Source organism: Centroberyx affinis, unplaced genomic scaffold, assembly GCF_046629955.1.
Source record: "Centroberyx affinis isolate AG114_WGS23_722 - 3 ecotype Tasmania unplaced genomic scaffold, CSIRO-AGI_Caff_v1 ptg002297l_1, whole genome shotgun sequence".
NCBI classification, from domain to species: domain Eukaryota; kingdom Metazoa; phylum Chordata; class Actinopteri; order Beryciformes; family Berycidae; genus Centroberyx; species Centroberyx affinis.
The window spans coordinates 159898-187176 of NW_027280571.1; the positions used below are offsets into that span (position 1 = coordinate 159898).

The window sequence follows — 27279 nt, forward strand, 5'->3', positions numbered from 1 at the left end:
TGCAAAGTAATTAAATTATGACTTGGAAGAATTATTTTGCAGAGAAAGGATTTGACAATCTGGCACATGGAGGATTCAAGTTTTCCAACAATGAAAAAAAAAAATTCAACCAATACTGAGCATTTTTTTCTAAATATAAATGGTACAATGCCAGCCAAAATTAGTCCTTTTCTAATTTACTAATTAGTGTCAGGCAGCACAGTATTTGCTATCAACAAAATAAATGAATATTGCAGTTGCGGCGGGTCCAGGGATTTATTAATGCCAGTCAAGCTTGTTACAATGCCTGGATGTGTGTGATTGGAACTCTGTTGAACTTGATGTGTATATATTCTCCAATTTATTCTGTATTTTTTCTCAAAATCATCCCACGATCAACTAGAAGGCATGCTGTAATCCGCTGGCAGATCTCAAACCCCACGTTACTGTCCCTGCTGAATAACAAATTCACCTCCAGCTGTCGCGCATCTGAAATCCATTGTTAGGTAGTTGCTGGAGAGCTGTCAAACGACCATTGCTCAAAATAGGATTCAGGCCCCCCTCCCCCCCACCCCGCTGCTGTCAGTGAAACTCCAGAATTATTTTTACCACAGTGGCCATATGCTTCCAGCGTAAAGATTATTCGATTAGTGTCAGCCACGCTACAGCATTCTGAGCTTAATTTAAAGAATCAATTCCCCTCTGTAACTCACTCGCCCTGTTGCTTGCCTGTCCAGTTTATTCCTAAAGAAAAAAATAGACAAAATCTTGTCCATCCAACTGTCAAACATGGTATCTTAGGTGATATCTCGCACAACCCTGGTCTGATTTGGATGAAACTTGGAGGAGTGATGCATCTTCGCACTGTGGTCCACTGATTCGCCTAACGCTATGATTTAAAGTGCAATGTATTTACTCAAAGATGATATGTCAGACACCACTAGTGTGATTTTGATGAAACTTGTAGGGATGATGCATTTTGGCTTTTCTGATGTTTAAAAAAAATATAAGAATTGGCTGGATGGGGGCACTATAATTAAAGGTTAAAATTTCAAACTCTTAAAAGCCATAGCTGCTACACCATTGGTCCAGTTTGGATGAAGCCCAGAGGGATGATGCATCTTGTTACTGATTGGCCCAAGGGCTGCCTGCATCATTCATGGGTTATGATAGGTTTACTTGTTTATTGCACCACTCTCTGTAAAATCCCAGAAGGGCAGCTGTTTCTGAGATGCTGGAGCTGGCACATCTGGCACCAACAATCATAACACATTCAAAGTCACTTAAATCACATGTTTTGCCCATTCTAATGTTTAGTTGAACAGTAACTGAAACTCTCGACCCTGTCTGCATGCTTTATGAAATGAGTCACAACATGATTCACTGTCTGGAGGAGCGAGCTGTTTGCGTAAACAGGGAGGTGTAACTAGTAACGTAGTAAGGTGCAGAGGTGGGGGACTCGAGTCACATGACTTGACCCGAGTCAGACTCGAGTCGCAAATTTGAGGACTTGAGACTTGCTTGACTAACATTGATAAAAGACTCGACTTGACTTTGACTTGGTATTCATGACTTGAGACAGATGACTCGAAACGACTTGACTTTTTTTTTTTATTAAATATTTACTTGTTGTTCATTTAGGAGGCTTGTTATTGATTGCCACAAAATGTCAAATATCAGTAAGATTTATAAGATGTAAGCAGGCTGCAACAGTTTTCGTTAATGTTGAAAATAAAGCTCAACTTTTCATGACCACTGTCTTTTAACATTTAAGTGTGGAAACTGGGGTAGATCATCGGAATTTCATATGACTTGACTTGTGACTTGCTTGACCTGAGCAATGACTTGACTTGTCTTGCTTGACTTATAGCAGGGACTCGACTTGACTTGCTTGATTCTCACCACAGTAACTTGGGACTTGCTTGGGACTTGAAGGTTAAGACTTGTGACTTGCACGTGTGTGACTTACTCCCAGCTCTGGTAAGGTGGCCATGGAGTGTACATACATGCATACATACAGTACATACATGTAGAGTGTAGGCTATATATACACATTCATATAAACATTTCAACATATAAGAATGCAAATAAAAGTAGTGGAATCTAATCCATTTGACCAAATCCATTCGAGAAATCATGAACATTCAAGTTTTCATTTCATATCCATTTCTTTGTTGAATGCTCAGTTCTGATTGGCTGAGAGATGTGCATTTTTTTTCATTACATGCAGGGCCAAAATATAATCACTGTTGGTAATTAATATGCAGGTCGTTGGAGAGGACAGGAGACCCCGATACATAATAAATGTTTTACAAGTCAGGCATAGCAGACTCGTGTGATTTGTCTGCTGATCCTGCATGTTTCATTAATATTCATTAATATTCATGTTTCATTAAGATTCTTCACCTAAATTTCTTGTGTCATTGACTCACAAAGTATGCTGTTTCTTTATAGGTCTTCAAAAGTCAGCTGGCCTGTAAGAACTGTGTGTAGTACTTGTTAATTTTTAGGCTGCTTCAGTAGAAAGAATTAAAACTGTTTAAGTAGGCACTTTCTTCTTCAATATCCGGAGGCTGAAAATGCAGGGGATTATTCTGTTTTTTGAATGGGCAGACTTTGGCAAAACAGCAACCACAAATCTGTAATTAAAAAAAAAAATTAAAAATTTAAATGCTGTATGGCATGTGATAGTAAAATCAACCAATCACAGAAAACAACTACAATGTGATACTACACCTGTTTGTCTTTGTGCTTCGGTATTGTTTGAAAGCGGTACTATGTAGAAATTCCCATGTAGCTTGTTCATTTTTTTCATATGCTTCACACAGTATGGTTAGCATACAGTTAGAATTGTGTATCTATTAAATTGAATTCGTAGATAGCAAATGATTCCTGTTTGGTGTTTTAATTCTTCGCTTCTCTCCGCTTCTCTTTTTTCCTCCCTTCTGGTGCCTGTTTCTTGTCATTTTACAGCCTGCTGAGATGGAAGAAGGCCTTAAAGCTCTCCTCCAGTGACCTTACCTGCCCATTCTAATCTTGAATCTCCTCTGAAAAAGTTTAATCATAAAAAGTGATGAAACCTTGACAACAAGGTTGATCTGGGTATGATCTGGGTATGTCATGTAAACAAATGATATACTCACAGGGCACGTCTAAAAGTTTTGAAATTGTTGCTGAGATCACTATTTACTCAGCAAAAATATGATTAAGGTAATCAGCATACTCATTTTCATCACTGCTTAGCTGGAATTTGTCTTCCCTTCTGTTGTTTAATGAGACAGCATGATTAGCATCTCATAACCTTGGGGCATGAAATGGATTTTCAGTGGCTGAGACCGCCTGCCAGTCAGAGACCAGTATTGTGACTATTCTGCATGTCTGCATGTGAGCATTTTTCAAATTCATTCAACACATGCCCTCTTCAGTATGATGTATTTGATTTAATAAAAAACAAGACGAAGGACATCTTTCTTACCCTGAATACATATGTGAACAAACTCATGTTAAATATCACCTGTGTAAGGTAATTGCTGAAGTAGCCATCCTGCAGGTACACAGCCCAATGAGCCCAATGAGCCCATAACATAAAATTGTATTTTGTCCTTGTGGGTGCCACAATTTCCACCTTATCAGTCTTCGGTTATTGTGACCTTTAAATAGTGCTGCAGCTGTGTTCTACCCATACAAAAATCCCATTTTTGTCTGCCCAGAGATGTCAGTGTCCCAAAGAAAGGCCTATCATGTGGAAAGGTGTTTTGCTTAGATAAGCGCTGAATACAGTCGAGGCTTAGAAAGTGTGAATTAAAATTAAGCACTTGTACGATAGTATCGCAGTTCCACTATGAGATCCCAGCGAGCCAGTGTTTGTGTGATGACTTTGTATGACACAATGCTGTTTATGAGATATACTAAAGGGAAGATAAAATGCCCCCCCCATGTAAAAACCCTTCCACTTTACATAGTGGCGACTACTTTTGTTGCATTTCGAGCAGGATTGGTTCAGTTGACCATCCATTTGTTAAAAAAGTAATAATAATACAAGGTTTAATGCAAAAAAAGGACAACTTTGTGAATGAATTAGCCATTGTTTGCCTGCCAGTCATTTAATAATGGCCATAGTTTGTCAGAGACTAGCAAGAAAAGAGTAGCCTAGTTCCAGACTCCTGAATCGTGTCCTGCCCACTCTTCAGATTTTAGAGAGTTTCAGAGAATAATGGAGTGGAAACCAAATGGCCATTCAGTCTGAGGCTAAGAAAAGAGATGAGATTGTAAGAATTATTATTTTTTTACTCTTGACAGCAAAGACTGCCTGTCTGAATCTGTTTTGCGGTCTTGCACAGCTTTGTTGACTTCTCACTTTGGCACTGTAGCTGGCTGCTCATCTGTATTGATTTTGGCTGAAGTTATTTGTCAGCCATTAGAATTAACAGGAAGTCACAATATTTGTTTTGTTTACTCAACATCTGTGTGTTTGGGCCATCTGCCGCAGTTCAGGGTTTACACATTAATGGGAATTATTTCAGTTCCATTCTGAAAGTCATTTTTGTTATGATGAAAATAATGCTGTCCAGAGTCCTAAGGCAGATTTAGGTCATCTGTCTTCTGTCACCTTGGTTATAGCCTGTAATTGAACTCACATTGATTCCCCCATTTTGGGATTTCAGCCTGCTTTATTACACTTGCAATAAAGGCTGGAGACTTAATCACTCAACTACCTCTGGGCACAATAAACATAATTAAACATATCTAGCCGTTAAAACCACAAGGAAAAGCTTTGCCAATTGAGATATTTATTATGTAAAGTGTGGAAGTGTATATGATGTATCCCAATCCTGGAAAGATCATGCTTGCACTATATATATATGTATATACAGTATATTTGAAGTTGTTTTGACAAATAGAACAAAGATAGCATCCTCAACCAAGATAGCTACACCAACGGGTACAGTCACATTTCTTGATGATTAGGTGAACAAAGTCAGTAACGGACAGCTTCTCTTCAAACACTCAAATCATTTTGATTCCCAGACTTACTGAAATGTTGACTGAATATTTACTGAACAGTAAATCTGCTCTGCCTGCCACACACATAACAAACAAGCCCTCAGCTGCTTTCTCCAACCTCTGTGGAGCGGATACGTCTGTCCTCTGACACACTCCAGCCAAGTCATCCCTAGCCGTCATTAAAGCGTAAACCTCTACCTGAGGCCTTAATCCTCCTATCAGGCAGGACCTGGATTTCCCCAGTAGCACAGCTGGCTAACCTGGCAGTAACCGCCTCAGGCCATCTGCAGATCTTAACTGGCCCCATTGCACTGCATTACAAGGTGGCCACCATGCACACTTACCCACCAGGGAGCTGGCAGAGACCAAAGTTTTCTTTTTAGATATGCAATGCTATCTTGAGGAGTTGAAATAGTCCAGTATTTCTTATTTTCCATACTTTCCATGGAACTGACCTTCTAAAAACACATAAACATGTTGTTTTGGTGCTGTGGATCTTTAGCTTTGTCTTATCTCTTAAACCTCTTGTCTTTAGGCTGGCATATAGGGAACTTCTTCTGAATACGTCACACAAGGTTGGCCTTGTTCTGAGTTTGCATATATTATTCAAGTATTTCCTTTGATCTCTAGCATTTTATATGGCTTTTATCAATACAATTTAGCAGCTCTAAAGAAATCAGGGCCATGAAACTGTCAAGATTTTTCAAAGCAGCATTGTTTTGAGTGAATGGCAAAATCCTTTTGTTAATGGACACATTTGCTTTTAAACTGGTTGAAAACTGACACAGCTGTCTGTATCTTCTGTGTGCTGTTTGGCTTTCCACCAGCTCTGACACTCAGCTGGGATGTTATTGTTAGTGTTTATTAAAGGAATAGTTCACCCAAAAATGAAAATTCAGTCATTATCTACTCACCCCCATGCCAGTAGAAAATCGGGTAAAGTTTGTTAGTCCATACAACAGTCCCAGAGCTTCCCAGCTGAAGTACGTTGCAGCATTCTCCAAAAAACCTGAAGTTGCTGGGGACCTGTCTTCAGTCTTCAAAAATAACAGAAAATAACCATAAAATGACTCCATCCAGCTCATCCAGCATAATCCAAATCTCCTGAAGCCAAACAATCCCAAGGTGACTTGAAAAGACCGACATTTACACCATTATTTAGCTGAAATCGCCACCCTACCTGTTCTTTTCAAAATGCGCGCACCCTGGCCTAGAAACTAGCTCCAATTATCAGAAACCATTTGGCCATTTAGCCTTCAACATAAAAGCACATAAATAGGTAGAAATACTGTTTTAAACCAATTCCTTTGTATTTAATCGTCAAATTCAATAAGTCAGCACCCATTGAGAGAAACTTCATTTTTGGGTGAATTAAGGACATTTCACACTTCGTTTTATTGAGATCTCAGGACTTGTAGGGTACATCACTAACATGGTATGAAAAAAGATAGCATAATACAGACTTCACCAAGTGTTTCTTTCAGCAAGCAAATGAATCCCTCTCTAGACAACAGTAGCAATTTTGTTTTACGTAACATATGGTCGACCACAGTAAGTAGCCACATGTGGTCAGGCTCTTTGCTCACGGACGTCCACTTGATTATATAGATTAACAACATCGCACCTGGGGATGCTGCACTGCATTACAGGTACAAAAACAGCTTTAAAAACATTAGTTGGTGCTTTTGTAAATTTTCCACCATTATGCCTCTGAACAGAGCACATCACTACATTTATTTCTGGAAATGTATAATATAGGGTGTCAGGCTCAGGAAAGGACCCACATCAGGTTACACCACATCATTTGTAAATGGATTGCATTTTATTTCTTTGGGCTCAGTCGATGCCCTATTTAAGTTAAGTGCTCAAATCAGGTAGGGTCGTGTCCTTTGTGACAAGATTTTAAAAATCAATGCAGTCTAGATCAAAAGTAAGACTAAGAAACAAGCCTCAGTCACAGGTTCCTGAGAAAAGTCATTTGCTCCGCTGCATTAGCAGGTTTACACAGTCACAGCAGGGTGACCCCAACTGCACCTCTTGCATCATTTGTGGCCTAGTGGACTTTAGACTTATAAGCTACCACAACAGATAATTTTATATTGTAAAATTAATTTTCAACAAATATGCAGAATGAATATGTCAGAATAGTGTACATAAGCAAAAAAAAAAAAAATCAATACCTGGTATATGCCAGGTCATTGCAATGTGAAATTGTAGACAGAGCAGTTATAAAACAATGTCAATTATATATTTTTCCTAAATGAAGAAGCCATATTATGTGGAATACATGGAACTAGATCAGCGTTCCCATTTTGTCATTAATAGAATATTTGCTCAATATCTAAAATGTCTGAGCATAATTGTTGCATTCGCAACACCCTTCCTTCTAATATCTGCATGCTTATCAGTGTTGAGACTGCAGGGGGCACATTGCATCATTTCAAACCTCATTTAACACTGAACCGTGCCCCTATCGAAAGCCCAAATTGCTCGCCATGGAGCATCAGAGTGGCTCCAGACATTCATTAGCTTAATGAAAACAGGCCACTCTTCTTCTACCGCCCAGTGAGCGCTTTCTCTACGTAGCCACAACGACCATCTGCTCTCCAGCTCCCTGCCAGCTGCAGGATAGTCCTGTCAAAGCAACTCCTGTGAAGAAAGACAACCACCAGGGCCTCTGCCTCACTCATTCACATCAGAGTAGGGGCAAGGACAGCAGGGATCTTTTTTCATCACTGCGTCCCTCGCCACCTCGCTAACCTGAGATGTACCGTTCGCTCGCGATGTTGATGATGTTAATGAAATAAGCTGAGTGTGCAGTTGTCGGGTTTGAGTTGCAGCAGCCACACAGCTGGCAGTGGAATTATTAGCAGCTCAGTCACAGTGGGAGAGACTGCATTGTGAAAAGGTTAATATCATTTTAGGGTCGGCCAGACTATGTTGCAGTGGGCGGCTGACCACCTGTTCAGCACAAGAGGTGGTCTATTATCATCTGATCCAAGAGCAAACATCTGAAGGTCAAGTCATTTATTACAATTAAAAAAAACTAGTGTGTAGGATACAGTGGGTATCCTTTAAAGAGTAGAAAAACCTTATTTTTTTATTTCATTTTTTTTTCTAATTTTGATCTTGATGCTCTGTTTGTAATTTCCTCAGAAATATCTATTTGACTGCACTTCGTGTTATGAGTTTCACCTCTTGGATTAATCACCACTAATCTGCACAGTGTTGTGCCAGCAACAACCCAGAGCTACTTTTCTCAATACGAACACTAGCTGGTGCACAGTGAGTGGGAAATGATAGTCAGAGCCCCGAGGCTTGAATCTGATAGTTTGTCATCTGGATAGTATTACTTAATTTCCCATTGGGAAGAAACTCATTATTTCTCACTTTATCTCAGCATTGACCTCTGGAACATTCTCAGGAACGTTATTGGTTTGTGCCCATGTTCCCTTTTTTCTCTGTACGACATGGATGACCCTAAGCGCCAATAAGATACATGACTAGTGAGGGCACAGTTCAAGAAAGGGATGGATGCGTATGTTATGCTGTAGCCCAGATGAGAGTCCTGTTCACCTCGTAATGCGCTGCATTCAGAGCACAATTATATTGATTTATTACAGTCTACATCACAGTCTTTTTTCTCACTAGATATATTGTGAATGGAATGTGAGAATATATTGATAATACTTGACTAATGGCCAGCAAGCTTCTTTTGTCATTAACCTTTTCTCTAATTGTACTTCAACAGTGCTGATTCCAGCATTTAAAGAGAAAGGAGCTGAGAAACATTAGTCTTCATATATAATATAAAGCAATTTACTCGATAACACGTTTTACAGGAAACATTTTTGATTAAAAAAAACAACAACACAGTACCAACCTTTTTTTATGTCATTCATGTTACATTTATTAGTTTTGGCCCAGCTTTTATAGCATTTGTCATCATTTTCCTCATACAGAAATATTGGTAATGAGGCTGATTGCTTTTCTTTCCTTGTGTTACAGTTTAATTTTGTTGGGAAGCTGCTGGGACCGCGGGGAAATTCCATGAAAAGATTACAAGAGGAAACGGGAGTAAAGATGTCCATCCTTGGCAAAGGCTCCATGAGGGATAAAGGCAAGGTATGATTACACTAACACTTGTTGAAATATCACTGTTTGGCTGATGTATATTGATCAACTGGAAAAAAGCCATCGTTATACAAAAGATATACCAACCTAAACAACATCTGAAAGAGTAATAGACGTCAAGTGAATAACACAATGTATGGAATAAATAGCTTTCACTCGATAATATTATGTCAAATCAAACGAGAAAATGGAAAAGGTTTTTGCTGTATGCTATACGATAGCATGCTCTTTAACGGCCAAGTGTGAATGCAGAGTAACAAAGCTCTCTGCCCAAGCTATTCATCCTGCTGACTTGCGTTCCCCTGAAGCCGTCCTTATTCCTTATCCGCGTGTGTACACAGGATCAGTGTGGCCCCCAGAGCCTGCTGGATCTGGCAGCCGGGGTCCTTACAGGTCTCAGTGTGCTCCTATAGAGTTACAGTGCTATTATTACAGGAGACTCAAAGACATCAAGACATGACAAAAGACTTGCAGTCTTACAACCTGCTTGATGAAACTGGAGCTGGATTTGAACACATCGAGTACATGTTGAATGTAAAGTGGAAAATGTTAAAATTACTTCAGTATGGTTATGATTATCATGTGTACCTATAGAAAATATGGTTAAAATATGTATATTTATAATTCAGACTTTTAAGAATTATATATTCATATATCTTTGCTGGGTATGTTACCAATTGCAGGGCGATTAGATCCAATAATCATCAGTCAGTCAATTCAAAATTGTTAGCTTTGTTTTAATTATTGTAATGCAGAATCTTTTGGATTAATTCTACAAACTCTGTGAACTTGGCTAAATAACTTCCAATAATTTTATGGTTTTGTAATTAACAAGTAATACCTTTGAAAGATATAGCTTAGTAATCTTGCTTTTTCTATCTTACTTCACATTGAGACATGGCGGGCCTTTCCGATTGCATCTCTCCACAGATTAAGGGATATTTCATCTATTCCAACTTGGCAGGAATACATCTAATCTTTGCACTTAGGGTTTTGGATGAGCCTTGGCTTGTGCAAAGGTTTATTCAAAATCATGGCTTCTTGCCATTGAGTCCATTCTGTTTACTCGTGTGCCTTTAACTAGCCTACAATAGGTTTAATGGAGTGAGGATGTGCTGAAATGTTATGAATAACATTCGAATTGACGGCAACATTAACATTCTGTCATGAACACAAATTTAACTTATGACTGTTCTGCATGCAGGTAATGACACTTTAGGTTGCTGTCTTGTTCCTTGTGTAGTTATTAAGGGATTTGTAGCAAATAATAAATCCCTGCAAATATCATCATTATATAGTATATACACCATGCAAGGCATAGCATTATGATTTTTTATTTAATAAAGCAATTACTCTATGCCGGTAGGATCACTTCGCTAACATAATTTATTTTGTAATTCACCTGGAGTTTTATTGTGAGGGAGGGGGGATGAGGCAGAGGAACAGAGTGATAGACACTTGGCGCTGTGTGCAGCACAGAGGAAGAATAATTGGCCAACACAGTTTTTTCTGGCTTTGTAACAGTCACATTTAGCTTGGGTTTTATGTTTTTTATGCGTGATATTGATTGTGTGCATATTTAGAGTTCGGCTGGGGGACTGATGAGACTGAGACCTAAAGATCAAGGCTGAATGGCTGCCACTGGATGCAGCTAGCCATAAGCCAGTGCAGTGCGCACATAGCCAATATGTTCCATTGCATGCACAAGCACATTGTCATTACACGTTTCCACCATTTCATCCAGTTTCCTATTAAGGAGCATCAGCCCAGCAAAAGGGTCACGTGTAAGGTTTAGAAAGCAGCCCTCCTCCCACTCGTATTACACCTAGTTTCCAGGTATTAGCCTGTAGCAGTGGGCTCAGTCACTGAGCTAAAGTGGAGCGTTCTCATTTCCCTCCTCTGTCTCTTGGCTATTTGCTCACAGTGAAAGCAAACACTGGATTCCTCCAGCTAATAGGGTTGGGTAGAATTGTTTTCGCTGATTTCCTAAATTCCTCATGGTGGCACAAACACACAGGGATTGATATTGCCACTGACAATTAAAACTCAAGCTATACTTTCGTCATTGTACCAGTATAGCTCTGTATATGTATCTCCCTGTGAAACCCAGTGACTCCAACGCCCGAGCCACTCTCTAGGAATGCCTCAGTGATAAAGTAAAGTGTGTTGGATGTCACAACATTTGTTGCAGCTAAACAAATCAGAAGTAATATTATTTTGCCCACCCACACCTTTGATCTGATTCATAATGACCTAGGCTCTCTGTCAGCCAAGGTGAAGACAGCTGGCAGAATTTTGGGAGTAATTTTTGGTGTTGACTTGAAGAGAGCGGAGTAGTCCTTAGCAGAGGTGGTAGAAGTACACAAGTAAAAGTGCAAATACTCATCTAAAAATATACTCTGGTAGAAGTTGAAGTACCACTTCAAATCCTTTACTCAAGTCAAAGTATAGAAGTACATGGTCTTAAATTTACTGGTTCTCTATTCAGCGTTCCTCTGAATCCCAGATGAGAAAGTCTGCAGCTCAGATCACTAACGTTAATTCTAGCAGCTGAATTCACTACGTTAATTCTCTCTCGTTGCTTCTCTCTTCTTCGTGTGGCTTCTCTCTCTGTCCCTTTCCTTCCTTTGTGGTGGCGCTTTGCTGAACAAGCAGACAATCTCATTTGGCTCTTGATTAGCTGCTTCCGGGATGGAAGCTGTCTGATGCACAAAAAAATCAGTCATCAATCATCATAGAAAATCAGTTGATGATTTCCCAAGAGTAACAAGTCTGTTTTGAAAATGAAGTGAGAAGAAAGTACAGATTTTTCTTTTGAAATGTAGTGAGTAAAAGTAAAAAGTCTTCAGTGAAAGAAAAACTTGAGTAAAGTACAGATACTTGAAAATCTTACTTAAGTACAGCAATGAAGTATTTTTACTTTGTTACATCCCACCTCTGGTCCTTAGCCTGGAGGGCCTGTGACTGGGTTTGTGACTGGAAGGTCATCAGTTTGAATCCCCCCTTTGGCTGGGTGTGGAAAGTGAATGAGTGACACTCTCTCTGTCTTCCCTCAACAACAACCATCAAGGGCACTTAACACCAAACTGCTGCAGCAAAGGATGAATGAATAAAGGTTAAAAACCCTCTTTAACTGTCTTTATTCTGGCTTCACAGACAAGTCTCTTTCACATCTCCAACTTCAATATGCAGCAGCGAGGACTTTAACTGGTACAAACAGACGAACCCGCTCCACTCCAGTTATGGCATCTCTTCTGGTTACATGTTGACTTTGAGATTTGACTGATTACTTTTAAAGCATGGTTAGGCCTGGCCCCAAGCTATATCACAGATCTTTTACCTCCAAATGAGCCAGTGCACAGCCTCACATCCTCAGCCAGACCTCACATCCAGCGCCATTAGGCCCCCCAGGCTTTGAAACAACCAGGAGCTTGGGCTAGCATCATTGGTTTACTTCAGTATTCTTCACTTCTTAAAACGTATCTTTATAGACTTGCTCTTACTTGATGTCCCTCATCCTAACTGAGCATTTTTTTTTTTTAACACAATTATATTGTTTTTACCCTCTGTTCTTCTTGTGATGCCTTCTTGTTTTACTTGTTTTAATAATTTATGAGTTTGATGTTTGCTTTTATTTGATTTTTGTTAAAGCACTTTGTAAACCCCCAGTTTTAAAAAGTGCTATACAAATAAATTTCCTCCCCCTTCCTCCTCCTCCTCCTCCTTCTTCTTCTTCTTCTTCTTTTTTTCTTTGTCTTCTTCTTCTATGAGTTTGATGTTTGCTTTTATTTGATTTGTGTTAAAGCACTTTGTAAACCCAGTTTTAAAGTGCTATATAAATAAAGTTTCCTTCTTTTTCTTTTTCTTGTCATTATTATGATCATCATTATTATTATCATTGTTGTTGTTGTTGTTGTTTGAACTAAAGTGAGCGATGCCTGTTTGACATGAGGATGGAAAATCATCATGTTCCCTGCCACTCAAAGCTCAGCGGGAAAAAGCTTTACCTCTCCACTGGGAATTTGATTAAAAAAATTGCAGGGTACACAGAATTATACATGGCAGCATATTAAACATTCACTATTAACCAAATTAATCATTAAAATATACAAAGAACATACCATTGAAATATACATAACAACATACTTCCTTTATTGATTGTAATTACTGCTGGGATGCAAAATACAACATTTTATCTGCAAAAGGACGCCATTAAATGACACCTTTGCTCCATGAAATGACATATAGACTAACCCTAACCCAGATGAACAGTACGACATTTGCTTTTGGTTCATGATGGAGCCATTGTGTGGACAGATGATTATATTGAGAAAGTAATCAGTTTTAATATGTAGTCATTTTTACAGTTTTACTGTGCAATCTAGTCTGCCACTCATGAGCATCAGCAGACTCTTGATATCTTACCATTAGGATCTTGTTCTAGCCTTCCGCATGTCATTGCGGCATTCTTGCAATGACGATTCAGCTGTGACTACAGGCTATAAGTGTGGAGGACATGGTTGGTATCAAATCAGCCTCAAAACATTGTGCTCCTGTTACCTTCAAGATAGACACGAATAGCTAATAATGATAGACAATGATGGTTGTTTCTCACAATTTCACATGAATGTTATTCAAATCTATCTTCAATTTTTTGTCAGACTGTCATTTTAATGTAGACCACACATGAGTATGGGTTAATTTGAAAGTGCTCAGGGCCAAATACATTTTCTAGGCACTTTGAATAGGCCAAGGTGTGACTGTGCATGAGCCTATTCTCACTCTCGAAAACCTGAAACCCCCAAATGAAATTAGTTTTTCAATGTTTCTGTCTTCTCAGTCATGGGTTATATGAAAAAAACATATACCGACTATACCAAACTCTACCTGGAAAATGCAGCGCTCCTGCTGTTTTAATATATTTTCTATCTGTCGTTTATTGATGTGCTACCTTCATTTTGTCACTCTGAGGGTTCCTTCTGATCTGGTAGTGAAGTGTAGTATTTCTAGACTTTTCTCTCCCATTTTTGCGATTCCCTGCGTCCAACTGGCACAAGTGGCCACTGAATCATTTGCAGCGCATCAAACTGATGTAAACCATATGCCATGTCACCAGATCTCAATCCATTTGAACACTTAGGGGAGCTATTCTGGAGCAGCGCCCGACACAGCATCTTCCACCACATCAACAAAACACAAAATGCAATTTCTTATGGAAGAACAGTGTTGTATCTCTCCAACAGAAACCTGGTGCCAGAGTCTATGGCAGAGCCTCTATAGTATGTGGATCAGGCACCCAAAGCTCTATTAAGGGGGCTATGAGTTGACCTGTGTTGCCTGTATCTTTAATATATCTTAGTTGAGCTATATACTCATGGAAATAATAAGTTACTATCTATTATCTCGCAAACTACTATATTTAAAGATTGAACTAGCTCTAAAATGATGCTCCTCAAGGAAAAGCCTGTTGTCATAGAGCTCTACTTTGTCCTACTACACCACTTTCAAAATTATTAAAATCAATTAAAATGCACCTTGAAGCTCATAAATCTCCCTCCTAGATTCATGTGGCTACTTGCAGGTGCACAACCCATTTGTAGGTTGTTTGGTCCAAATATGCCAAAAAAAAAAACATGCCAAAACAAAGTATGCTGGAGGCAGGACTTTAACACTCACAAATTGAATCTTAGTATAACTGTTTTTCGTCTCTTTGCCATAGTTGTCAGCTATGTAGATGAGCAGTAATCATCCAGTAGAAGTTCAGTTATTCTTTGAGCAAGGCAGGAGAAGGCCACCTATCATTCAAACATGCTCTACTTGTGGTAGAAGTGTCTGTGTATTCGTGAATGTAGCGATTGTTCAAGAGTGTCCTCGCTTCAAACCAAATCAGGCTGTCAAAAATGATACCGCAGGTTGTCGCCTGTCCAAAAGCGTCTTGATATGAAAAGAGGAAACAGCATCACCAGTCATCTATTTGAATCTCTGACATCAAAGCCTCTTTAATGTCTGAATTTAAACTAGAGCAGAAAATAATCAGCATTAAGAAAGTTACTGGCAAATTTAACAGTTTTTTTCAGCAATCAGGACACTAAGGACATAAGTGTCGCTGGAGAGGAGGGTTCGGTCAAATGATCATACAATAAAGTGATAATACAGTATGTTTTTGTAACACAATCCATGTTTACTGCAGTCTCAACATATATGGCCCAATTTCTGATTTTAGGGATAATAAAAAAAAAAAGAAAATCACTATGACAAATTCACCCAACAGCAGAATGAATAACCTGCAGCAGTTTACTTTGTACTGGGGGGAAGCTGTCAGATAGTCTGCAGTGTAAAGTATACTGTAGGGAAGACTGCTTCAGCATGCAATCGGTTCAAGTTGATATGATGGAGTTGATTACCACAAGTTAATCTACACAAGCTGATAACATGGTATTTATTACAGTTAGTGAAACAAACAATGACTGTAAATGTTTAATGCATAAAAAGGCATTTGTATTCAAATATGCAAATCATTTGAATTTTGAGTTCTCTCCTATGGACAAAAATACTTGACCTGCTCTCCTTTTTTCACAGGAGGAAGAATTAAGGAAAAGTGGGGAGGCCAAGTACGCCCATTTGAGTAATGATCTTCACGTTTTAATTGAAGTCTTTGCTCCACCTGGAGAGGCCTATTCCCGCATGAGTCATGCCTTGGAGGAGATTAAAAAATTTCTAGTTCCAGTAAGTTAGTTTAAATAATTTACTTTACTTTCTTATTCCTTGCAGATGATGGGAGTTGCATGTGAAAATCAGTCATCTCCCTCTGCCTTGACAGTTTCTCTACAAGGCTTATGTTTACTTTGAATCAGATATCACAAAGCAAACAATATTCCTTTCTTCTATGTCTTTGCTCAATTTGTATTATCCAGTATTCTGTAACCGGGGTGCATTCACATAAAAGTAAGAATGTAAGATTTTCTTGGCGCTACATCCCCAACCCCTACACCACATGCCCTCACTAACAAGTAGAACATAATATATTCCACAATTAAAGTGCAGTATGGAGCAACTTGCAAGACTCCTCCAACTTATGGCCTGGAGAACTTAGCAGTAATTAATGTGCATGTTGTGTACCCTTGCTGAGTCTAAGCTGTAAATATTAATCAAGCTTTGCAAGTGTGACAAGCCTAATAGAGGAGCTGTGCTGCATGAGTCTACTTATGGAGTTTATGTTTCTACAACTAAGCCAGAGTTTTTACAACACGTCTGTTCAGTGGGCCAGGATGGACTAGTAATTAGCTAAACACTGTCCATCCAACAGCAAGTTTCTTATATTTCTGCCTGTCTCCTTTCTGGACATATACTGTACAATTAACAATCACCTGGCCAGTTTATTAGGCACACTATTAGGTGCACCCTTCCAGTAGCAGGTCAGCCCTCCTTCAAAACAGCCAGGATTCTACAAAGGGTCAGAAATGTTCCGCAGGGAGTTTGGTAAAGGCTGACTCCCTTTGTTTGCCTGCTTGCAACCCGCCTTTTAGCTTGCTTAGATTTTCTATTTGTTGTACCATTAGTGTGTGAAAAACCTTGGAAGGGCAACTGATGCAACTGGCTCTGACAACCACCATCAAAGTCACATGCTTTGCTAATTCTTGTCTTCAACAGTGACTGAATCCCTCAATGCTTTTCTGCCGGTCTTAATAGCAACCCATGGCCACATGACTCACTGTCTGTAGGCACAATTCATTTGCATGCACAATGAGATTTCCCATATAAACTGGCCCCTGTGAATACCATGAGTGTGGTACGTGTCTAAGCTCCAAAGTATTAACATGCTCATGCTTTTAAGTTGTGCAATGCATACTTTCACCTAGATGTACATTTTGATTAATCCAATAATTCAGTGGATTGTTGGTCTAAATGGACACTGGACAAGTGTATTTTCTTAAAAATGCTAATTTGCCCCAGTGCCTCATTTGTGCTCTTCCATGCTTTGCACTGCATTCTCCATCCCATCCTGTCCTAATGATATAGGGGTCAGCTCGCTTTTGCCCTTCTCAGATCAGCCAGGCTTTTATGTATTCTTTTTGTGTTTCATTATTAGTTCATACCTCTTCTAACCAAGACTATAAATAAATGTGTCTGGTAAATTCTCAGCTCTCGCTCCATTGCAGTACCTTGAAAAAAGATGTGGTATTATAAATTATTCTCATAGAAGTGCTGCCTCATTTTCTAATTAGTGTGCACACAGGTGCCGGGATTGTGTTTGATACATTCTTTTGAAAATGTAGGTGTAGTTCAGAGGTGGAAAGTAACTAAGTGCATTTACTCAAGTACTGTACTGAAGTACAATTTTGAGGTAATACACTCTACTTTGTGAGACTTTTACTCCTCTACATTTCAGAGGAAAATATTGTACTTTTTGCTCCACTACATTTATCTGACAGTAGTGGTTACTTTGCAGAATAATGTTTTACATGCAAAATATTTGATAAGCTCATTAAATATGATGCATTGTTGAAGTTTAAATTTCCCAACAGTATGGAGTAGTTAGACCTAGCGCCACATAGACCACCTACATTAAAATACGTCTTACAGGTTAATGCATCAATAATTTAACAACATTCTTCAGAATGAGTACATTTTACTGCTAAGACACACATACATTTACCTTAAAATTTTGAGTGCAGGACTTTTACTTTTAATGGAGTATTTTTCCATTCTGCTATAGTTACCCACATACTGAGGGCAGCCAGCCTTTGTCTCTTGACCTCCAGCTAACAAGGTCAACTGGCTCCAGGGGCCAAATGTATAAAACTCTGCGTAGATTCAGGACTGAAAATCTGTGGATGTAGCGAAGCATATGAGCGGAGTTGAGCAACTTGGACTTTTCCTCATCACTTCCAACATTGTGCAGCGTTCCGCTCAGCTGCTCCTTCCTCTCACCTATATGCTCCTCTCTCCCCTCGCTCATCCTCTGATGGTGCTTTAAACTTGCTCCATTCCTCAACCAAAATTAGCCTATCATTTTAAGTTTGGCATCACCCACACGAATCAATGAAAATAATTATCTTGCCCCTTTACCCCCTATCTTACCCTATAACCCTATAAAAAAAACCTGCTTCCGGCTCAAGAGACGTGACGTGTGACCGGAGCTCCCACAGTTAGCCATAAGTGGATTTTACACTCATAATTAGTGTGTTTTGCATATAAGTATCTTGGGCATTTCATTCAGTCCTGAACAGAAATGGAATGCACAGACCACCAAGAAATACAGTTTCTCTGACTGTGAGGTTTAACAGCGGTTGGCAAGATTGAGAAGAGAAAGTTTGCCTTACTTGGAGGCCTTAGCTCCGGCAACACCCATGAATCCAAGTACGTTGAAAGGTAAAAACTGACTACAGCAATGCTGTCAAGGCTGTCAGCTCAGAGCTACAGACTCTAGAAGAGGTGAGAAAAAAATGGTCTCATTTTAAATGGGAAGGTAAAAAGCATGTTACGTATATAAGGAGAGTTTGAGAGCTACTGGAGGAGGAGAGCCGATCCCCACACTCTCTCCACTGGATGAGCATGTGGCCTTCATCCTGGGCCAAACTGCAGTGGGTGGCATTGTGCCACATGAAGAGGGTGACAGAGACACTTGAACAAAGTATGTGCTAGGAATTCCCTGTAAAATATCAAGAGTGAAAGAGTGAAGTAAAAAATACATAATATCATATGTCAGTTGAAATGACTCAGGCCTATTGGTGCTCACTGTTCAGTTTCAGCCCAATTTATTCAACAGATTTGAGAGATCCCAATGAAGAAGTGGGGACTCCTGACCAGGATCACTGTAAAGATCGGTGTGGTGCTGGAGAGGCGAGTGCCTGTGTGCATTCGTCCGCACCACCGCCATGTGTAAGTGTTCTCAGAGATGCAGTGCTGGAGGTGTAAAAAGACATAATACAATCCATTATCAATTGCAATGGAACTGAGGGAGTTACAAGTTGTGCTGAGTGAAATAAGTTCAACTTTAAAAGAACTTGTCAAGTCAAAGAATAAATAATTTATTATCTTTTTCTGATGAAGTATGAAGTGGCCTCTCTATTCTCCTACCATGCTCTTTAGAAGCGATACATCACATCGAGGCTACTGCTGCAGCTGGCTGCTTTTGGGCCACAGGTTCATAAGGGTCAACGGGTCTGATGTGCTTAGGGGGGAAAGGAACATTTCTCAATGCCATGTTATACAGGACAGCACACGCTCTGATGGTTTTGCAGACCTTCTCTGGCTGGTACAATAGTCTGCCACCCGTTGCCTTTAGACACAGCCATCTCCCCTGAAGCAGACCAACGCTGTGCTGTACCACAGAGCGCCTGCAACCATGAACCACACTGTAGTACATCTGCTGTGCGCCGTGGGGATTTACAAAGGGGTTTAGCAGCCAAGGCTTCGGTGGATAACCATTGTCACCAAGGGGTGTAAATTACTGCATTTCAAAGTTTTAGATGATGCACAAAAGAAAATCTACACTTACCCAAGGTCATATTACAAACCACATCCTACCAAGAAGCCATTGATCATGCACTGATCCAGCTTGAAGTCTCCTCCTCACACTGCTCTGAAATAGTATGAATGAATCGTGGCTTGATCCAAGCCATTTGGTGACTACATTTGTGAAAAGAAATTGTGCATCATAGATTATTTGGACATTGACAGAGTGAAAATGTTCTCAATTAACACACAAATTCATCCTCTCAAGGTGCCCTTATTGCAATATGAGTGCAGTAGATTGCGGCAGTGACATCTGGGAAACTGGTCAGCACTAATTTGCAGTGCTGTCTGGTTTCCCAAATGGCATTTTGATGTTGGCCTGTTCACCCGCTGTGTGAGGGAACTTGATGTATCTTGCACTTAAACAAATTACACCCATCCAGCACCATGGGCATGACATGACTCAGGGAGGACCAGGATATCCCCCGACCAATCTGTGAGCTCTGTCTGAAACGTCCCGGTCACCAGAGATGAGACGGCTGTGAGGACATGAAGATGGACATGTAGATGGACTCGCTGGATGCAGTTCAACACAAATTTCCATAGCTTTTGAAATTGAAAGCAGCTCATTCACCAGACATCATCATGCGCAAGAAAATCTGTACAATCTCAGAACACACGTTTTCGCCCAAGTCTTGCATTTGCACTGTTCATTACGCACCCTTATGTATTAATAGCCATCTAATAATTATTGATTGATAAGCGGGTAAAGAAAATGAAGGAATATTTGTTCAGTTTAGGACAGCTACACCGAATTCTTTTTTCTGCTGTTTCAGAGAGGATTATAAACAAACATGCACAAAGCTTTAAATGTTATCATGAAACTTTGTTAAACCATAAATGACCATGAAATATATGAAACCGTGTAGTGGAAAAATAAACTAAAAATTTTATTTTATTTTTTTCACATTTTCTTTCTTTGTTGTTAGTTGTCACCATATCACACACTCAGTTGACTCCCTCTCAAAGTCTGCTTCGGCATGGTGTGAAGTGTCAGTGGAGATACACACTTTCTCATGCTCCGATTTTTCCCACAGCGCAGCCGAGGGCATCACATGGCAAATTCATGTCAGGCAGTCAGTCAGTCTGTCAGTCAGTCAGTCAGGTAACACTTAGTGAGATGTCGCCTCGTGAGATGGCCTCTAGAGGGCGTCTCTGATGGAACCGAGTCTCTTGACAAAGGAATGGGCCTGAACACACCGGTACCGTTCCAGTTCTGAAAAAATAAATACAGAGCAGTACCGGTGGTTGTACCTGTTTTAGGAGCTTAAACTACTGGCTCGGTTCGTTTTATGACCAAAGTTTTCCGGCTGGGCGGTGTTTGGACCTTCGGGCCAATCACAGTGCTTAAAAACGGAAAACTCCACTCAACCGAGATGCCGGGCGACATTAAACAAACGCACAATCAAATGACAAGCACTAGCCTGGTATCCAGCCCCTATGAATCGCAGTTTTCAGCACTCTTCGAATTTGCATGGTGATTCATAAGGTCAAAGAGTTTGATCATTGAGAACTAAGAGTAACCAATCGGTTGGTGCAAGAAAATACGTCACCGAATCAGTGGTGGATAGGCTTGTGTCCAAACCCTTATGAATCGCCATGCAAATTCGAAGAGTGCTGAAAACTGTGATTCATAAGGGCTGGATACCAGGCTAGACAAGCACAGACAGTTTACGTAATCTGAGCCACGGAGCTGACAGGTTGTTGTGAAAATGTGGAAGAGAAACTAAACATTCTTTCCTATGCTGTATTTCTGCCTCTCCACCATGTTGACGTTCCAAAACTCATTCATCCGTTAATAATTCTGTCCGTTTACAGACGGATCAGTGTGGCCGCAGCGAGTGGAATTCGACACACGTGTGGGCCTGTACAGGATCTGTACTTATTAGAAATTCAAATGTAAGCGTGGAAAGTGGCGTGTGACTTTTTGTACATATGCATTGTTCATATGCCTGGCCCCAGGTGTGTGTGGCCTCAGGTTGGAGCTGCCTGTAGTGCTTCCAAAAGGCACCAGATAGAGCCAACAGATGGGAACATAAAAAACGTATACACCACTCAGCCCTTTACACCACGTTAATAAAAATCTATGCAAACGCTGCAATTGATTTGCTTTCTTTGTGTGCTTATTCTTTAATATATTGTTTCATTTGGAGGAATTATACCATTTATTTGGGCAGTGAAATAATTTCACTTGATGCCCCAAGGCATCAACACGCATTTCTTTCAATTAGAGATCAAGTCCAGTCAGTTTGACTAGACTAAAACACAGAAATTATCCACATATGGTAAACACTGAAACATAACTTTAGCAGTTTGAAGGACAGTGTATTGGCAAGGTCATGTATGATCATAATTAATCTCAGTTAGCGAATGGCCTGGCCTCAGCAGCCTCAGAATGGGTTTTTCTCTGTATACTCTTATTAATGCCTCTGTCAACAGTCAACTTTTACAAGCTCTTGCAGATTTGTTGTGCTTTGGATAAGCTCCCAGCCTCCCAATTAAAAGCTCTGCCAGTGTCCTTCAAACCAAGAGATTGCTTAAGGCCTTACTTGTTTATTTTGAAACAAGGGAAGTACATCTGTGCGATGTCTTGAAAATGTCTAGAAATGTAGCAGAGGGATTTTCTCTCTGGAACGTGGGTGTTAAAAGATTTTTGTCTCTAAATGAGTTCACCATATGGTCCCTGTATTACATATTAAATACAGCGCTGTAAACGAGTGACCTCCCTCGGTTTGTTTTTCTGCATTTTTACACATTTTTCACATTGAATTCAGATCTTTTTGTGGGTGGAGGTGTGTTTATATTGAATGCTCATCTCAAGTTTCCAAAATACACCTGGATGATCCTCAGGACTTTTGGAACAATATGCTATGGATAGATGAGCCAAAAATTGACTATTTTTGCTGACAAGAGCCCTATTATGTCTGGCAAAAACCAAACTCTGCATTACACAGTAAGAACCTGATACATGGTCAAACATGGGGGTGGTTTGGTCATGGATTGGGGATGCTTTGCTGCATCGGGGCTTGGCCATCTCTGACGAAACCATGAATTCTTCCCTGTATCAGAGAATATCAATTGCGTACATGGTCATGTAGCAAGACATTGATCTGAAACATACAAGCCTACATAAGAATGGTTGAAGATCAAGAAATTTTTAATTTGGAATCATCTAGTCAATGTCCAGAGCTAAACTTTCAGATTGAGATGTTGTGGCAGGATCTGAAATGAGGGGTTCATGCTCAAAAACCCACAAAAGTCACTGAGTTGAGGAGTTCTGCATTGGAGAGCGAGCCAGAACTCTTCTACAGCTCTGTGAGAGACTGATCAATAAATATGTAACCTGCTAATGAGTCTAAGGGAAGAATTACTTGGTGTTCGCATAGGTTTTCTTTTTTCATTTTCGTTGAAGATCTGATAGCATTCAGTGTAAAAACTATGCAGAAATGTAGAAAGTCAGACGGGGGTAAATACTATTTCACGGCACTGAATGGGCGCCCACATGATGTGCGTTCTGTGCTGCACTCACCACTAAGTCAGGCGTAGGTCGGCTTATCAATACAACATCAAGGAAAGGCAGTAGTGGGAACACAGACAATATATAAAAACAGTTTAGATGACATGGAATCATCTCTTCACCTCAGTATTTTATACCTTTAGTAATTTTGCAAAAGCGAGCCTTCATCTAACCTGCACAATGCTTGCACAACCATTAATGTTATCTTGACCTTTGCTTATCAATGCACAGTGGACAGGATCATGTCTCATGAATCAATGTACAACAAATTTGCTGGTTGGATTAATGCTCACACAAAGATATCATATATTGCATGGCTGCAAGGACTATGAAATGTCTTAACGGAAAATATTGATGTAGACTCAGAGATTTTATTTTCAGCTCTAATTAATGTTGTATTGTACATTTCTGGAAACTCAGACACACACAAGTGCTTTGACAAGTCAGCGGCAAACTGGGTCAAAGTTAAAATAATTTGAACTTTGAGCGTAGCAACATGGTGGAAAGCCTCTCTCTCTCTCTCTCTCTCTGCCTCTCTATTGGAATGGGGATGTGAGACATTTGGTGTAGTTTTAATTCATCAAATGCTTTCACCATTTAGGACTTCAGGGAATCAAATATTTCTGGGGGTTTTTTCAGCTGACCAAAGTTACTTTTTTAACCATTCTTTAGAAGATTTGCTGAACATGCATGCTCTCTCTCAGCAAAACCCAGGTTCACATTCATACAGTCACACAGACAAAACTTGGTCGTCAAAGACATTGACAGCCAAGGTAACAGTGTTATCCAAGGTTGCCGTCTCCAGTGTTTCCCATTGCTTTGATGTCATTATACACATGTAGCCTTGGGTACCCAATCTTGTAGGCTTGCCTTAAGTGGTTCTGGGAAATAAGCCTGTTTATCTGTCAGTATTGACAAGATAATGAACACTGCTTTATCCGCTCAGTTATCTTCTATGTAATGATCTGTGTCATGTTTGATAACTGGAGGAGAAAAATGGTTCAGCATCACAAGATAACGGTGTTCCACCAAAAGTTGTTGAAAATGTCAATTTCAACAAATATCAATTTTTGAGAAATAAAGAATATTTTCTGCTGCTCTAATGTATGAGGAAGGGCCTGTTGATTTCATTTACGATTCATTTCAGACTTCTCAACTTACAAGTTTGTGAAATGAATTTGAAATCTTATATTGATTTTGCTGGTTTGACATCCTTTGGTCCTCCAGCCTGATCCTCATTGGATTCATTGCAAGGCATCTCAAAAACTGTGCACCCTAGTTTTGTAAGCTGTCTGCAAACTATTTAACAGGAAAATAGGTTTGTTCCAAAATGAGTTAACCACTTTTTGAAAAACATGACTCCCAATCTTACAAAATTATCGCTAACATGAATGTAGAACTCTTTAGAGGAATATTTCTTTTCTTTTCCTTTTCCTCAATTAGTAATCGCTCATCTGCCATATTATTCCAAACCATAACCTAAAGATAACATTCTTCAATGAATATTCAACGTTCAGCAAAGCCATGTGTTTCCTGTGTGCGTCAAGACGTTTTCAATTTGATGACATTTGCTGCTGTTGCGAGCATCTGTTGTAGTTGGAAGACAAATGTTGTTTTTCATGTGAGACATGTTGTATTTTGCTCCCACAGGATTACAATGACGAGATCAGACAGGAGCAACTGAGAGAGCTTTCCTTCTTGAACGGGTCTGATGAGCCTAGCAGAGGGAGGAGTGCACAAGGACGGGGCTTACGACCAGCTTCCACAGTATCCACAAGGTACAGCGCAAATTACAATACAATACAATACAAGGGCTCTGAAAGGAATGTTAATTTGTGAATATTTGTCTGAATACAAGAATCCTTTGTGGAAAAAGAGGCTTCTTGAGGCTGAAAAGCTCTTAAAGTTATGTTTTTTTTCCTGAAAGTTCAGATTTATTGAGATAGTAAAATGTGGTACCTTCATATTTGGCCTTGGAACACTTTCGGTTTTGACAGCTGACATTTACTCACAAATAAATAAAATAAAGTAGAAAAAGGTGTTTCACTGTATTCTTAGATAATTGGAAACTGCCTCCCCGAGGTTAAGATCTGTTGTTTCTGCAGCACATGCCTTTTCCCTAACAACAATATCTGAGTGTATACATTTCGCAAAATGGAGAAAACTTCAGCTGTATAGTCGCCCAAAAAAGTACACGACCCCCTGACTTTCAATGCAATTGGGGGGTATTTTTGTATTACATTTACAAAATTACTCAGTTTGATCTGACTTGAACAGATATGCTAAAAAACAATGTGCAGTGGTGTTAATTTCAAATAAAAATAATAATAATAAAAATGAAACGAAGTAATGAATCAATTAACTGGTTTAATGGCAAAACATTTTTCATATGAAATGGCACTTAGACCTCATCCTCAGGTTGTAGTTAATGGTTTTGAACAATATTTTCGTTTTAAAACTGTTCCACTTATGTCTTTCTTGCTAACAGTTCTGATATTAGCTGTCTTCCATACATCTCAGGAGAATTTTAGGATGTGCTTCTACTGCTAATGTTGCATAATATTTGATTGGTTGAGCCATGCATGCAGCTGTTTGTGTGGAAGGCTGGCCTGTTTCAGTCTGCTTGCAAGTCCATTTTTAGAGCAAACTACCTGTAATCTACCTGAGCCATGTATTAAGCATGGCAGTCCCTCATGATTAAGCAAGTACAGTATGCTATGGCAGCTTGCCCTATTTCAGGTGGTTGAGCTAAATACAGCAATAGCATGTGATGCTGCCAATTTAAAGTCACCACCACTTCCCTACCTAGATTTTCTCCTTATGCTACCCTGATAAGTGATTATTGTAAATCTCCATGAAAAATATGCAGCAGTAATTCTCCTTTGAGTGTCTGTATTTTTGGATCACAATGGACTGCTACCTAGTGAAGCATCTGCCAGAAGAAGACAGAGTATTTTAGCCCACCTACATCTTGTCACTGTTAAAATGTTTGTAAGTTCTCAAACAATAGACAGCTTTGCAGCGCTAAATCCACCCTGCAATCCCTGCGGTGTTCTTGTAGTCCTGGTTCCTGGGCAGTCACTCCTCCAAACAAGAAACGATTCATTCCCAAGTTCCTCATCTCTGCACAGACACCGGCGCTCAAGTCCTTTGGCCTTTGATCTGCGCATGCTGTAGCAAGTGATCTGTATGTGCTGCAAGTGCACACAGTCAGATAACTGTTTTTTTTTCTCTTGGAAAATTATACCCGCCTTACCACAGGCAAGGTTACAACCTGAATATATTCAGCAGATTCCGGCAGATGGAGATTTGATTTTGTACAAATGCAGGCATTGCACCGCTCCATCACGTTATTGAAATAACCATAATAATAACATCCCAAAGGCACTTTTGCAGAAGAGAGAAAGACACATAGTGACACTTTTCAGCCCTCTGATCATTACATGATCTACCTCAGTGCCAGCCAGCAGAGGTTATGCTTATCTTGTACTTGTAAACACCCAAAGATACAGTATGACAACCACTAACTGAGGCCGTCTCCATATGTGCAGTGATAAGAAAAGGATTTAACAGATTTGTCGCCGTTTTTGTCCCGCTACTGGATTGAAAGCAATACGGCTCATATATAAATGTTGTGAAGCACAAGAAATCGAGGCAAATTAATCCAACGTCTGTCCGTTTGTTTGCTTCACCAGGGGCCACGGAGGTATAGGAAGGGGTGCAGCAGCAGCTTCTCGGGCGACAGCGGGAACACACAGCACCCTTCCCACAACTCCTTTATCGAGGGAGGTACCAGCTCCACGAGCCAGGGGTGCAGCAGGGAAGCCAGGATACAGGCCCCCACTGTTACCACTCACACATGAGTCATACGACGACTATGTGAGTCCAATCCTCTTTGCACATAGTGGAAAAACAGGATAGCAGTTTTACTTGAACTGTGTTTATCGGAGTTCAGTTAATCCTCTTTCATCTCATCTGGATGAATCTGGCTTTACATAGACTCCGGTAGAGTATACAGCAGTGTGTTTGGAAAATTAGGGCAAGCAGAAAAATATTAAAATCCACATAAAAATAAAAGTCTGTTAAAGAAATCCACACTGGCCACAGTCATATACCAAAAGGTTAAT

The 27279-nt window shown here is 39.8% G+C and overlaps 1 protein-coding gene across 1 annotated transcript in view; it reads left to right on the forward strand.

Moving 5' to 3' along the window:
- khdrbs2 (KH domain containing, RNA binding, signal transduction associated 2) overlaps window positions 1–27279 on the forward strand; it is a 59294-nt gene that overhangs the window by 18746 nt on the left and 13269 nt on the right. The window contains exons 3-6 of the mRNA XM_071532981.1: window positions 8992–9108; window positions 15697–15843; window positions 24803–24930; window positions 26848–27031. Of these exons, the coding sequence (XP_071389082.1) occupies window positions 8992–9108; window positions 15697–15843; window positions 24803–24930; window positions 26848–27031 (576 nt within the window). The remainder of the gene's footprint in view (window positions 1–8991; window positions 9109–15696; window positions 15844–24802; window positions 24931–26847; window positions 27032–27279) is intronic.